This window comes from Rattus norvegicus, chromosome 2, assembly GCF_036323735.1.
Source record: "Rattus norvegicus strain BN/NHsdMcwi chromosome 2, GRCr8, whole genome shotgun sequence".
NCBI classification, from domain to species: domain Eukaryota; kingdom Metazoa; phylum Chordata; class Mammalia; order Rodentia; family Muridae; genus Rattus; species Rattus norvegicus.
Genome location: NC_086020.1, coordinates 104,498,846 through 104,514,927, shown reverse-complemented (window position 1 = coordinate 104,514,927; position 16,082 = coordinate 104,498,846). Strand labels below are relative to the sequence as shown.

The 16,082-nt window shown below is 39.5% G+C and overlaps 1 protein-coding gene across 5 annotated transcripts in view; it reads right to left on the bottom strand.

Annotated features, from left to right (window-relative positions):
* Hltf (helicase-like transcription factor) overlaps nucleotides 1-16,082 on the bottom strand; it is a 59,807-nt gene that overhangs the window by 23,604 nt on the left and 20,121 nt on the right. For 2 of the 5 annotated variants that reach the window (XM_006232175.5, XM_039102120.1), the window contains exons 11-16: nucleotides 8,606-8,685; nucleotides 8,466-8,510; nucleotides 7,620-7,706; nucleotides 4,763-4,860; nucleotides 3,867-3,911; nucleotides 254-397 (exon numbers count right to left, since the gene is read on the bottom strand). In XM_006232175.5, the coding sequence (XP_006232237.1) occupies nucleotides 254-397; nucleotides 3,867-3,911; nucleotides 4,763-4,860; nucleotides 7,620-7,706; nucleotides 8,466-8,510; nucleotides 8,606-8,685 (499 nt within the window). The remainder of the gene's footprint in view (nucleotides 1-253; nucleotides 398-3,866; nucleotides 3,912-4,762; nucleotides 4,861-7,619; nucleotides 7,707-8,465; nucleotides 8,511-8,605; nucleotides 8,686-16,082) is intronic. The other 3 variants (XM_006232176.4, XM_006232177.4, NM_001106478.1) reach the window with 3 other exon arrangements.

Genomic DNA, 16,082 nt, shown 5'->3' with positions numbered 1-16,082 from the left:
ACTCACACATACAGACACTCACCACACACATACACACACACACTCACACACACACACACTCACCACACACACACATGCACACACTCACCACACACACATGCACAGACACTCACCACACACACACATGCACACACTCACACTGACACACACATGCACACTCACACACACACATGCACACACACATATGCACACACACACTCAAATTGAAAAATAATAATAAATATTTTAAAGGCTCTAGTATCTGAATACTTACTCCATAATCATGAGTTAAAATATTATAAGTAGTCAAAATAATATCCTGTTTTGAAAGCCAGGTTGAATCTCTAATACGATCAGGACCATAATAAACATAAAGATTCAAGTCCACTTCTGATTTTATATGTTGTCCAATCTGGTCCTAAAAGAAAATTACAAGTATTTTAATAGGAAGCAGATGAGTATCAAGTTTACCATGTTAACTTTACTAAAACTAAAGTATAATGATAACTATACTACTAAGTATCAATTAGTGTCATATCATAAGGCTGACAAACATATAAAGCACATCATATAAATTCTGCCTATCCTACCAATAAGCAGCCATTTCTTGCTTTCCCCTTAAGTTGTCACTATGTAGCTCAAACTCATCGTCTTCCTGCCTCTGGCTCTCAGGCACCGGCATTACAGGCATACCTAGCATGTCTTCATTTTTAAGTAAAAAAGAAGTCCAAGCTTCTTTGTAAACAACAGACTTAAATGATTTTGAGCCAGGGTCGGGAGTTGGGGGGTTGGGGGGAGGGTATTAGACTAGGGAGAAGATGCTGCGGGAAAAAGCTGGCAAATGCTTAGGTGAGAAGGTCTAAGACCAGACAAGCAGAAGATGGCACAGAAGACAAACAAGTATGAGAGAGAATATAACAAGCAGGGAGCCTGGACTTGGGATGTAATTATGGGACGTGAGGAAACAGGATAAGACAGAGATGTCCTTATACTTCAGGTGGCTGTGGGAAAGAACTGAGTGACAAAGGTATAGAAACACTGACCCAAAGGAGGAAAGAAGTAAGAAAGGATATTTGTGCTTTCTGGTCACTATCAACCCTCCTAATGCTATAACTAGTGCTTTAACGCAGTTCCTCCTGTTGTGATGATCTCAACCATACAATTCAATTTGTGGCTACGTCATAACTAAAGTTTTGCTATTGTTATGAATTGTAATATAAATTTAATTTTGAAGATGGAGGTTTGCCACAGGAGTCGCAATCCGTAAGTTGAGACCCACTACTGTGAGCTATCTAGAATACACCACAGAACATAAACATTGATCTACACATACAAGAGGAGTATGTATGCATATTAGCTATAAATAGACAATACATACAGGTAGGATTAAGTCTTTAAATATCTTTGTTTTAAAGAGAACATGAACGATGAGAAAACATCGTGGTTAGGGATCCAGCCTGCCAACACTGAACCACTCCACGCTTTAAATGGAGGAAAGACAAGCTGAGATGAGGTTAGGTTATTCCAGCAAACATGGTGGCACTCTGGTAATTCTTGTTAATTGCTTTTCATGATTAACTGTTTTGTTTTTCTTTAAAGATCATCATGTAACCAAGATGGCCTTAAAACTCTCAAGCTCCTGAGAGTACTTTTATATGAACAAGAAGTAAAACAAAAGCAACAAAACGGTAAGCAGAGAGACACATATAGAATACCCGCAGACGAAGAAAAGTCACAGAAACACCAGCAGTAGACGAAATGTAGGAAGTGCTCAGGTGGCAAATGAGGTGCGTGCTCACCTGTCACTCACACACGCTTCGCACACAGAGCGATTTCAATGGTGAAAGTAAATATGCAAAATACAACCAAGAGTGGGGGGGGAAACTGGAGGTCCTGAAACATACAGCAATGAGTCAAAGGTTTTCCCAAAGGGAGTTTCCATAGCAAATGAGAAGAAGCACTAGATTACAGTAGGTTGAAAAATGAAATGTGAATAAAATAGAAAAGACAAAAATGCAAAGGTAGCACAAAATCTGAAGTAAAGATAAAAACAATTTTTTAAGTAGTCTGGTAGAGAAGAAATTCAATATGCGGAGAAATTTTTAATTAAAAAAAATCAGAATCAAATAGGTAACAATGAAGTGGAACAGTGTGTATATATGGAAAGATAAGAGGTAGAGTGAAAGAAAATCAACATTTCTGGACTAGGAAAAACACATGCTACTCACTATGTGCATTGTGTGGCCTATCAACAGAGGACAAAATAGGTGCTTTGGAATACAGTTAAATAATTTGTTTTAATATCTAAAACTAATTAATGGTGTTTATGTAATTGGTACTTAAAATCTTACTCCTTTAATTTGATTATTTTTCTTATTTGCAAACAAAAAAGGGACGCTGGAGAGATGGCTCTGCAGTTAAGAGCAATTTGCTATTCTTGCTGTGGATCTGGGTTTGGTTCCCAGCACACTTACACAGTTAACATCCGTCTGTAAATCCAGTTCTGGTATTTGTAACTTTCTAGTCTTCTCCTGGGAATGGTAGGTGATTAACAAGGTAGGTAGAAACAGAGTATAATGTTGGGAGAATGAAGTACTGTTTACCATGAGCCTCTGTATCAGTGGTTCTCGACCTATGGGGCTTGACCCCTTTGGGGACAGAAGGACCCTTTCAGAGGGGCTGCCTAAGGCCATTGAGAAGCACAGATATTTACATTATGATGCATTACCGTAGCAAAATTATAGTTTCAAAGTAGTAACAAAAATAACTTAATGATTGGGAGGTCTTTACAACATAAGGTATTGTTGTGGTCGCAGCATTAGGAAGTCTGTATGCTCAAATGTCTATTATGCCTTTACATTTTTGCATGATCTTATTTGCCAAGGTTTCCTTTTCTAAGTTTATATTACTTAAAGTTTTTAAATATAAAACTATAGTAAAATATTGATTAACAATTTCTATATTTATCTAAATGTAGTTAACTATGTAGTTAGTTAGTTAGTTAGTTAGTTAGTTAGTTAGTTAGTTAATGGTGTTGGCCATGCTGGGCAAGCAGTCTACTAAAGATCTACAAGGGAAAAAAGAAAACATGAAGAAGAAATGCATTAAGTTAATGCATAAAAAGCAGTCCAAAAAATCAAGAAAAAAAGATGAATATACAGTGAAAAAGAAGGCAGTAGGCACTGACAAGTCACTAGGTGTCTCTCCAGGTGCAATTCTGACAGCTGAAAAGAGAAGCCAATTCAGTGCATAAGAACATAAGGAAGAAACTAACATCCCAGGGCTATACCAGGAAAGGAATACAGAAAAGCAACAATTTCAATATGAAACATAATGAAAAGGAAGTATTTAAAATGCCAAGAAGTGCATGCTGACAGGAGCCTAATATAGCTGTTTCCTAAGAAGCTCTGCCAGAGCCTGACAAACACAGAGGTGGACACTCACAGCCAACCATTGAACTGAGAACAGGGTCCCCTTTGGAAGAGTTGCAGAAAGGATTGAAGGAGTTGAAGGGGTTTGCAACCCCATAAAAACAACAATATCAACCAACCACAACTCCCAGGGACTAAACCACTATCCAAAGACCACACATGGACAGACCCATGGCTCCAGCTGCACATGTAACAGAGGATGGCCTTGTTGGGCACCAATGGGAAGAGAAGCCCTTGGTCCTGCCAAGGCTGGACCCTCCCCCCCCCGACCTACCCCGCACCAGTATAGGGGAATGTCAGGGTGGGGAAGCAGGAAGGGGTTGGATGGGTGGGGGAGCACCCTTATAGAAAAAGAGGGAGGGGGTATGGGATTGGGAGTTTATGGACGGGAAAACTGGGAATGGTGATAGCATTTGAAATGTAAATAAATAAAAATAAATAAAAAAAAGTGAGCACCTGAGTATATTTCATGAAGAAACGCAGTGATATCAGACTGAATAACTAAGAGAAGGGGAAAATAGAAAAAGGGAGAAGGTAAAATGAAATGAGACATAAAAATTTAGCCAACAGTTTTATGAAGAGCAGAACTTCCTTTTCCTGAGCTAGGACAGATCAGGAGGAGACAGCTATTCTTGAAGGCAGCAGGAATGAAGGTCACATCCAGTAGTCTTTATGTTTAAATGCTTCCAAAATAATATTTCATTATAAAACAAAGCTTGAGGTCCAAATTAGAAGGGAAATAAAAGCAGGCTGCTTCTTACACATAACATACAAAAGATATCCCATCCCCATGCAATGTTCTTAAAAAAGAAAAACAATTTGCTGGGGGAAAACATGCCTTCTGATGGGTAACCTTAAAATAAGAAACTATTGGGTCAAAATGTTGGTAAGCACATTCAAGTTCTTGGCTGGATGGCCTTAGTCAAGTAATTTAACCTATCTGTTTCAATTTGGTCACCTGGAAACTGAGAGTGGTGAAGATTCAGAAAAATCTCTGAAAATAAATTAAGGACAAACCCAAGCAGACAGAAGCACATGTAATGTTATACGAAGTTATGAAAGTCACTAATAGTGGACTTCGCATAATTCCAAAAGTCAGTATCTAAGTAGGAGTGTTGAATTATAAATATGTTCTTCTTGGAGGGAACAAAAATGGCAGAAGCAGAAGTACAAATCAAATCCTATATTAGCAATTAATTAGTTAATCATATGAGCCTTCAAGAAAAAGTACTTACTTCATCAAATGTAATTCACCTAATAGATACTAACATGCATGTCACATACATTTCTAACAGTACATTCTTACAGACAGATATGATATTCCACTTCAAGCTGAATGGCTTTAGACTTACAATCCAATTGCTCAGCACAGAGAGTGGACAGATGATCAGTGTTGTTCTTGTCCTCTCTCCAGTGTCACACTTCTTTGAGCTCTCCATCACAGATGTACCTGAAAGAACAAGGTGTTGACAGACTTGCTGGTAGACCTGCTTTTTTTTTTATTCTAAAATGTACATCTCAATAAGGTCCTAGCAATCATCATCTCTACAGAAAGAAATCATGAAGAATCCAACAGGAAATGGGCTGAAGGTGGCAGTGCTCATGTGTGCCTTTAATCCCAATACACAGGAGGCAGAGGCAGGCAGATCTTTGTGAATTCAAGGCCATCCTGGTCTACAGACTTGAGTTCCAAGATAGACAGGGCTACTTGGTCTGAAAAACAAATCAAATCAAAACAAAACAAGACAAACAAACAAACAAAAAAGACACAGGAAATGGACTGTTTTCAGTCTTTCTCACTCCATAAAACCAGAAATGTAATAATTATTTGTCAGAAAGAACCAAAGGACTGTAACTAGACACTGGAGGCAGTCTTCCCTCTTCATTTAAATTTTTCTAGAAATACCCTCACAGACACAACCAAAGGTGTTTCTATGGTGATTGTAACCCCAATCAAACTGACAAGGAAAACTGACATCAAAACTCTCTCTCTCGTCAGTTTAACACATGAGCACACCACTTTAAGTCGTAACATTCCACCCTGGCCCCTGAACTCTTTTTTCATGCTCATCTCAAAATTCAAAATGTATTCAGTTCATTTCTAAAAGTTCCCCGTCTTTTTGAACACTCCCAATACTGTTCAATAGCTCAAAGGCTCTTCTGAAACTCAGGACAATTTCTTAACTACAGATTTCCTCACCAACATCCTAAGTTTCTAGCATCTCCCTCATCCCAGAACCTCCACTCTAACTGAAGCCATGCCTTCCCAGCTTTGTAGAATGGCCTCCTAGACCTCCCTTGGGAAGTCTGACCGTGTCCCACACTTTGAAGCCTCAGCAGCTTTTAAAATCTCAACCCAAACTTCCATGAGCCTGTCCTTGCGCATCTTGCATGCCTACAGAATCAGTACCATAAGAAGAGCATTCCCAAGTTCTCTAGCCAGCCCCAAAATACAGCCTAGCACCCTTGGGCAAAAGCTGTAACAACTTTTGTGTATCTTTAAGGGTGGGCCTAAGAAAACACAACTTTAGGTGTTACTAAGGAGCAGACAGCTCCTTCAGTGGCATTCTGTATCTTGGCTCTCCTTTCCAATTCATCTGCACTTATAAGCTAGATCCTTCAATGGGTAAGGTCTTGCCTTCTGTGTACTTCTACACATAAATGCAAGGTTCCACTATAATGTTAATATCTGTAACAACTATGGTTGCTCTCTACATATCTCCCCTGTCCTCAGCTATAAACTCTCATCCTCTTCCTTGCCAAGCTGCGTGTTGGCCTTAGCTTTCTGCCGCATTTGCAGGTTTCTCTGTCAATCTGGCTAAGAGCAGTGAGCAGTGACCATAACATAGCCTAAGTACTAAATGTTGAAATTTCGGTGGCAAACAATTAGCCAACCAGCGCTGTTTTAATTCAGGACCATTCACATGCTCAAGAGGTAGACAGAATTAAGCAGATTCTTTGAAAGAAAAAAACATAATAGGCCACTAGCCTAAGAAAGTTATTTGAAAACTGATGAACCAAGTTTCTACTATCCTCACTTCTCTCAGCATTCTCATCTTCCAAATTCCCACCAGAACGGCCCAATAGTCTCTTGTCTAAAGGGCGTCTACAGCTCACCGCTCCAAAATCTTTCACACTCTTCCTGCAAACCAATACTAAATGCTTACAAACCACTGTCAGGCTTATCACAGCAACAGTGCCATTACTCAATACCAGCTTTCTGTTAGTTTTTGTGTCAAAATATATGACAAAAGCAAATTTAAAAAGGAGAACCTAGGATTGACTTTGGCTCACAAATTGAGAAATAGCCTGTTAATGGGTAATCACGGCAACAAAAGCATGCAGCAGCTGGTCACACACCATCCACAGTCATAAAGTATGCAGAAATTAATGCTGGTGCTCAGCTCACTTTTTCTTTAAGTCCAGGACCAGTCCATGGAATGGACTGTCTACATTCAAGGTGGATTTTCCCTCACTAATTAAATATTGTTAGATTTATTTTTAATTATCTGTGTGCATGTGATATGCATGTGTGTCTGTGTGGGTGTCTTCAGAGGTCAGAAGTAGTTGGATCCCCTAGAGTTGGGATCACAAGCATATTTGTGAGCTATCAAGATAGCTGCTGGGAACTGAATTTGAGGCCTCTACGAGAGTAGCATGTGCTCTTAACCCCTAAGCCACCCAGTTCCAAAAGTACCATTTTTAAACAGGCTACATTCAAGTCTCCTCTTATGTATATTATACTGCTTTATCCTCTGTGTCATTTAACATCTAAAGTCTTTTACTTAGTCATTGCAGCCTTGAGACTGTTCAATAAGCCACAGAAACAAGACCTTGTGCTATAAATGGAGACCACGGCATAGAAATACCATTCTCTTAGACACCTACCCTCAATTCAATCACTTTCCATCATATTCATAAGCAGTACTGTGACATTCTTAAGAAAAGCAAATCTTAATCCTACTAAAATTATATATTTATATTATATTAAGTTAAGCTCTGAACCAATCATAAATGACTTAATTTACAAGAATAGACAACTCTTCTATTTGAGAGAGTTCTATCCATCATACTTTGATCCTTTCTAAAACAATTACAGTAAGAAAGGCAACACCAGTATTTTCTAAAATTTTCACAGTATATTTAATATTATTATTTAAATTTTTTCATTAAAAATAGGGGGAAAGGTAGAGAACTAGACTTACTGACCCTTTTTCAACATTTTCTTTTTTGTTGCAGGGCCAAAATAAGTAAGTGCAAGAGCAAATTGAGTATCTTCTTTAATCTTAGATGATCCTAATAAGAAAAAAATCATTAAAGTTCTTTATTACACTTCCTTAGGCACTTTCTGTATTCTGCAACTTGAGCGGTTGTATTATTAAATACAAATAGTATTTGGAAAACAACATTGGCATTTATAACACTAAGTGTGTCTCTATAGCTCAGAGAGATGATGTAACCATGGCCCAAGTGTTCCGTCTCTTACATGAAGCGAAAGCAGAAGACAACAAAGGTACAGTGACTCCGCTCTCAGTAACGAAGGCTCCCCCAGGATGAAGCTGTTCGTAGCAGTGCTGAGCTTTCTTCCAAATATAATACAATTTCTCAGCTAACTAGAAAGACAGCATGGTTTGAAATCGGAATATAAAGCATGTTTTAAAGATGAAGGAAATAAACAGTATTCCTTCTTTTGTATGTGTATAATGTGGATGCTGCCAAGAAGATACTCCAAACCTGGACAGGGGGTACATATGTGCAAAACTACACAGTTTTATTCACCTTATTTTATAAGTAATAGAAAATGACTTTTGCTCAAAGTTTATTTAAATATTATATCTTTTAATTGAAATTATTCATTGAGTTTACATCATTTAATTCATTTAACAGACATGGTAAGTTCACGCAAAGCTCAAATTCAGGAAAGGGTTCAAAAGCCGCTGATTCTATACATATTGCTAAAAATTAGGCTAGCAAAATGTCAATTATTGAGGTTTTATTTTAATAATCTTTACATGCAGATTCTATAAATTCTGAGAAGATATAATACATTCTTACCTTTTACTTTACTTTTAGTATCTAACTGTGTATTTTTCAGCTTGCCTAAAATAAAACAAAAATAAAAAATGGGCAAACCATGAGATTAGAATACATGACAATATCAATGAATTACCTCTCAATTATATCAATCATATTACCTTTCATTTTCTGGGACAGTTTACTTGTTTCAATTTCCTCTGATTCACTGCTTTCAGTGGACTGTACAGAAATTTTTCTTCTGAAATTGAAAAATTCAAAATAAAATACAATAAAGCAATATGCTTATTAAATGCAATACAGAAGTTGTTTAACTCCAATTTGCTTTTTAAAATTTTTTTTGCAAAAAGTCCTTTAGTAGCCAAGTAAAAGTCAAATCTGTTAAAACCTTGTTTTGTATGAGCAGACAGATGCATTTGTAAATTCTAGTACCACTGTGCCTATGTTTGAAAAGGCATGCCTACACAGTTCAGTGCTCAGTAATTCAACTAAAACATTGATGTAACATTAAAATCACCAAGACCTAGTAATGTGGTGAGGTAGGTGACGACACTGTTAAGTCCACAAGAAGTAAAGCAGGGACTGTGAGATCCACCGTCCTGTGAGGGGAGTGATGACAGACAAGCACTGGCTTCCATGGGGAAGAAAGGAAACACTGAGTAGCCAGCTCAGGAATGTCCAGAATTGACTCTAAAAATACTCAAGTCCCAACAGGGGCACGCTTACTCTGAAAAAAGGACTGAGAAAAACTAGAGAGGATAAGAATCTCAGTTTAGGACGGAGATTCAGGTAGCCATACTCTCACTACAAGGTAATTTATAAGGCAGAAAAAGAAGGGAAGAAGGCAGGCTTCTGTATAGCCAATTTGTAGAGCATCTGTGCAAATCCTCAGGCAGAGGCAGGGGCAAAGTCCAAAGACAAACCAGGAAATAAGGCAAGCACACATAAAGTACAGGCAACACCTTACAGATCACTGCGAAGACTTACAGTTCCACGAGACAGGAATGTGAGGGCACATGTTCCACATTCACATGTCTCAGTATTTAGCTGGAGCACATACAAGTCATTTAAAAAGACTTGGGCAGATCTAGAGGTAAAGAGATCCTCTCTGCATCCCCCAGAGCAAGTGTCAGGGAACTATTATCAGTCCTAGAAAACTCCAGCCCCAGTAGACAGAGAAGCAAACATGTAACAGTGTTGGCTGAGACACACTCTGTAGTGTCTTCAGGTATGTGACCACATAGAGACAGATCACCTGTCTAAAGTGTCTCCACTGACACGGCCTGCTCCTGCAGCAGTGTGACCGCACGTGGTCGGCATGTGAACACGCACTAATGGCTTTAGAGAAGGTAGATTCTCTGGGCCTGCTCTGGCCTTGTCAACAGTCAGTAATAAGTGGGGGAGGAATTCATAGGGCCCTATTCCTCCCTCCTGAATTAGAGGATATGAAGAGATTTGGAGAGTAAGTTTGATTGTGTACCTACTTATGCGTCCAACCAAGTTCCAACCAATAGTTCAAACCTATAGGCACAGAGATGGCCCTGCTTAAACTCAATGGATCACAAAATAAAACAAAAAGTCAAGACTGTAGGAAAGAGATTCTTGGGAAAGTGAGACGTTAACAGGAGTGAGAGAGAGAGAGAAAGAGTAGGGCAACAAAAAACTACAATGAGACTGTAATTTTCATACATATATGTGTATGTATGCATTAAATTATCAGTAAACAATTTTAATTGTTAAAAACTAATAAGGTGAACAGCAGTTGAGAATGGCAGCATTGATTTCTGGCCTCTCTTCTCACCACCACCCCTTCTCTCCTACATACAACACAAACTCACACATGTGAGACCATGAAAGGCAGCCTGGTTCCTAGTTGAGCTTAGGCTAGAAATCTCGGTGACCCTGAAAGGACAGTAGGCATTTCGCCTGACTCCTGGAAAACCCAACCCTGTCACTAGCCAAAGCCCTCCAAAGACTTGTGGCCATCAGTCACGTTTAGGGGCAACGCACCATGCCCCTCCACAGGTAAAGGACATGACCACAGGTCACAAAGGCTCAAGACAGATCTCCATTTTAATGAGATACCTAAAGGCCTGGAAGCTTAGCCAATGAACCTTTCCTTCCCAGACACTCCTGGCTGTAAAAGGTTTTTAATCTCAGGCCCACCCTGAGAAGTGGGGTACGGTTTTACTCATCCACTTTCCACCATGACAATAAATGTCTTAAAGCCATGGACTGCCTCTTTTCATCAGGAACTGCTATGGGGAGCCACGGAGAAGGCCTTCGCCTACAGAGCCTAATCTTCCTTAGAAGGTCTCCCTGCGCTCCCAGCCTCAGTCTCCACCAAGCTTGCAGTCCCCACCGTCAAGGCATGGTCTATCCCTGCGGGACCAGCCGGAGCTCCCCCGTTTTTCCCCCTCAGTCCTGGGCTAGATCCAGCCGTGGGGGCCCCCACTCTGTTCTCGGCCCTTGTGCGGCTTTCAGCCCTAGAGCCTGAGAACCACACGCCCGGCCTCGTTGCGTGCCAGCCCGGGCACCACTAAGCCAGCTCCAGCTGCCCTGAGCCTCAGACTGCTTCCCCACCCCTAGAGCAGTGTCTGGAGGCTTCTCTCCAGCCCAACATGTCAAACTTCCGGCCTCCCAGAGTGGCCATGCCCCGTGGCGGAGCACACCGGAGACCCCACACAACCCTACACACACATACCTATAACGGACACAAGCAGAAACATAGAAAGATGAACAAATATACACACATAAGAAAGAAGGAGAAAATAAAGGAGAAAGAAGTCGTGTCAAGAGCAGCAACAGCAACAACAACAATGAAGAAAAAGGCTCCCAAGGGGCACAGGTTGGCCTGAAGCTGATGAAACGCCCTGTCAGCCTCCAGACAGCTGGGATTGCTTGAACTCTGTGTATTTCTTCAGCCCATTCTGTTTTCATTCCCACTTTACCTGAAGCTATTCCATTTTTGCTTCCTTCATTGTTCACTCTTCTATGTTAGTCTCCAGTCTCACTCAGAATATTAATTTTTCATTCCTACTCTAAGTAACTAAGTAATATGTTAGTATACAATGCATCCTTATTCCTCTATTCTGCAAAATTATTGGAGTTGAAACGGGTTATTGTTTTATTGCTATTACTCTATTTTCACTGTGAGCCAATCCATCAATTGAGAATGATCTATAGTTAGTATTCCAGCCTAAGAGTAATGCTGAAGACAGTAGCTGCTTCCTGAGCAAAAGCATGGTGGGAAGGAATGGCCAAAACAAACAAACAACCCAAAATCTGTACCATAGCTTAACCCAACTGTCCTACTTGACCACTACAAATACTTCAACTGAAAGTCCGATCAAGCTAATGACATTGCATAAATTCTATGCAGATTGCAAACAATCAAAGAAAGAAATCTTCAAATATTATCAACTCCATAGGTGTCAGGAGCCATAACAGGACAAGCTAATAACTAGCAGGTGACCATCCTGAGATGGCCAGCCTCAGATTATTATATAATCTGTGACTGGTTCGCCCTTATTAAGCAAGGCTGTAAGGAATTCATTTTAGGAAAGATTCCTGCTATTAAAAGGCTTTTCCTGTTATTATTAAACACATATAACAATCATTAAGTAATAGCACATCCCTTTGGAGCAGATCTACGCAAATCTACAAAGATGTACTGTCTTATAGTGATGCTATATAGACAAATAGATGACTTAAGTCTTATTATGATCCTATAAGAATTCCCAAAATGATAACATGATTATTAAGCTCTTTTATAGTGGGACCGCTAATTAAGTTCTTCTCTGATAATTAAAACTGCAGTGAGAACTCTGCCAGTCTACCAGGTGTCACCAGTTAATTGCTCTTAGATAGTAACCAGGCTTTCTCCTACTCAGAACACATTCTGAGAGGTTGTAAAACAATTATCAAGGGTCATAAAAAGAGAACATACAATTTATTGCAGGTGCAAGGACAAAGGATAAAACATTGACTGGATTTATCTATATAAATTTACTTCTATTTCAATTTATGCTTTGATCTTTCATATGAACTAGTGATGAACTTTGTAACATGTGATTATGTATTCTGAAAGATGTTTAAGTGCTGAGGACTGAGGTGAAAAAACACAACAGCTGGACAGGACGGAGCTGGGAAAGGATAAAGCTACAGAAGGACTGAGCTGGAGAGGGACTGAGCTGAAGAGTCAGGTTTGAGCTAAGGAGAACTGAGCTAAAAAGATCTGGGCTGAGAAGAAATGCAGAGAGGAATAACTTAGAGACTATAGGTAACATAAGAGAACAATGTGCAGAATGCAGAGGAAAAGAGGAAAAAAGAAGAAGCTGGAGAGAGCAAAAGGAGCAGCCAGGTTTCTCCTTACCATGGGACAGAACAGGTCATTTCTCAATAGCAACGCAGGCTTAGTCTTATTAAAAGGAACAAGTCTTTTCTCTTACAAACAGGTTTAATTCATTTAGCATTAAAAGGGTAGAAGCTATTTCTTTCTCTATGTAATAAAGATTGGAGCTCATCTTTCATCCAGAATGAGTGAGTTCTTTCTGCACCGGTGCTTGGTCTTTTGCTCCATATGCATATGTAAGTATGGATGTGTGTGTAAGTATGTAATCGTGAGAATGTATGCATATGTGTGTGTAAGAATGTAATTGTGATAATGTATGTAAGCTGGGCCAACTGATCTGAGTAGAAATGTATAAATAAATGTGCACTGATGAATCCGTGTATGAAATCATATACATTTATGCATATTTGGCTATGTAAAAGTTTTTCCTTCTGCAAGCGCTATTCACTTCTCTTGGTTCAATAGAAGTTTATTGCTTCCCCTTAGCCTGACAAGCAAGAGGCATGGGGCAAAAGGGAAAAGGCTCTAGCAATCCTCTACTTTATCTCATGCTGTTTTAGAATGAGGTGCTAAATGCCAGAGACTACAGTTTCTGGCCTCAGAGGAGCACAGAAGGCAGTAGAGCATAGTGACTTAGACACAAATAAATAAATCAGCTATAGTAACATAGTAACTTAGACTTAGATAAGTAAACTTATTATTATACAGCAACCCCAAATATCTCGTAAGACAAAGTCTTACCCCCGTATCTTGTAAGGCAAAGTCTTACCCTCCGCTGACACCCTTCCCCCTCCGATGCCTCAAGAAGAACCAATACGAGAAAGAAGACCAATGTCGGGGCTGGCCCCCAGCACATAGGGAATCAGAATGGACTCTAAGACAAAGCACGCAAAAGAAGAACTATTAAAAAAATTCAATGAAGTGGGGGGACCCTCTAGAAAGTACCAAAGCCCTGGGAGATGAGAGACTCTCAGGACTCAATGGAAGTGACCTTAGATGAAATGCCCAACAGTGGGGAAAGGGAACTCGGAAGAGACCACCTCCAATAGAAAGACAGGGTATCAAGTGGAGGGATGGGTTGCCAACCCACAGTCACATCTCTGACCCAGAAGTGTTCCTGTCTAAAAGAACTACAGGGACAAAAATGGAGAAGAGACTGATGGAAAGGAAGTTCAGTGACAGGTTCAACTTGGGATCCATCCCATGGGGAGGCACCAAGGCCTTACACTATTATTGATGCTATGGTGTAATTACAGAGGAGCCTAGTATGGCTGCCCTCCAAGAGGCCCAACCAGCAGATACCTACACCTAACCATTGGGCTGAAGTCAGGGACCCCTATTGTTGAATTAGAGGAAGCAAAAGCTGAAGAGGATGGCGACTCCATAGGAAGACCAGCAGTCCCAACTAACCCAGAACCCTGGGAGCTTCTAAATGGTAAGCCACCAACAGGAAGCACACACTGGCTGGTCCAAGGCCCCCAGAATATATACAGCAGAGGACTAGAGAAGATGAGTCTAATCCTTGAGAGACTTGAGGCCCCAGGAAGGCCTGGTGGGAAAGGAGCACCTTCTCAGAGACAGGGAGAGGAAGAAGGGATGAGGAACTGTGGGAGGAGGGACCCAGAGGTGAGGTAGTGGCTGTATTGTAAATAAATTAAATAATAAATAAAAAAACAAACAAAATCAGTGAAACAAAAATATTCAATGAAATTAAAGACAATGTGAAAAACCTTCCAAATACGTGCAAAGAGAATATGAACAGCAGAATGAAATCAAGTCAAATCAAGTCAATAAAGAGCATGAAAGAATTCAGTGGATAAAAATACTGGAAAAAAGTCAACCCAAATAAAAACGTCAATAAATCGGGGTTGGGGATTTAGCTCAGTGGTAGAGCGCTTGCCTAGCAAGCACAAGGCCCTGGGTTCAGTCCCCAGCTCCGAAAAAAAGAAAAAAAAAAGTCAATAAATCAAATCGAAGGCTTGCCAGAAAGCCCCTCCAACAGATCTCATGAAGACATGTATGAGGGCTTTAGAACAAAATAGACAAATCAGAAAATGACAAGAAAAAAAAGGAGTAAGAATGAAATAGATTACACCGTGAAAAACCAAATCTACATATTATGAAAAGAAAAGAAATTCACTTTCAAAGCATAAAAAAATGAAACAAAATCCTAACAGAAATGTCCCCAAATCCACAAGGAAAACAGCCTTCCAGAAAGAGGAGACATTTAGAATACCACACAAGAGAAAGGAACATCTCCATGTCATGTTGCAGTTAATTACTGAGTCCAGAGAACCTAGAATAATAAAAGCTGCACGAGAGAACTACAAGTCACAAAGAAAAGCAGATCCGCCAGAATAACAGACTTATGAACAAATACTCTAAAGCCCAGGAGACAGGAAACAGCGTATTTTCAAGTTCTGAGAGTCGCTAACTGCCAGCTCAGATTATTATATCCAGGAAAGCTACTCTTCCTTGAAGAACTTCTCATGATAAACATAAACCAAGGGAATTAATGACTACTAAGCCAGCCTATGGAACATAAGTGAAAGGCTCTTACACACTCAAAATATTAAGCCATGTGATTACAGCAAAACAAAAACTATACCAGAAGACTAAGGAGGGAAGTGCTAGAAACCACAAAAACAGTAAGAAGACCAGATTAAGCCAGACTCAGAAAAGTAAATATATGTTCTCTAACTGTGGATCTTAGCTTTTACAAAGATATATATATAGCCACACATACTCAAAAAATTCTCCACATATATTTATATAATGTCAAAGCAGAGGGATGCTGAAAGAAAGATTATAGTATGGTAGGGATAAGCAGAGAGAGGAAGGAGAGGAAGATGGATAGGGTATAGAGGTTGAAGATGGTCTAAGTATCCAGTATTGAAAAAAACTGTCTTATAAAGTCTATCGATGTGTCCAATATACACTGATTAAAGAAAAATCTTGACAAAGCCTTTGAAAATTGAGTAATAAGAGAAAAAAACCTGAGTCTTGTAAAAGGAAAGGGAAAATATGATTATTTCATAAATTCTATGTCGTTAGTGTTTAAGAACAATAGACTTTGGAATTAGACTCATTCTACTAGTAACTTGATATGACTTTAGGCAAAACTCCAAACTATGTCTGTTTCCTCACTTTGAAAATGGAAATAAAAATATAACCCACTGTATAGCACAAAAGTGACAGTATGCGAAAGTACTAAAAATATTACTATTTGAAGAGTAAGCATATCTGTATTGGCTATAACACACTCAACCGGCTGCTGTTTGTCT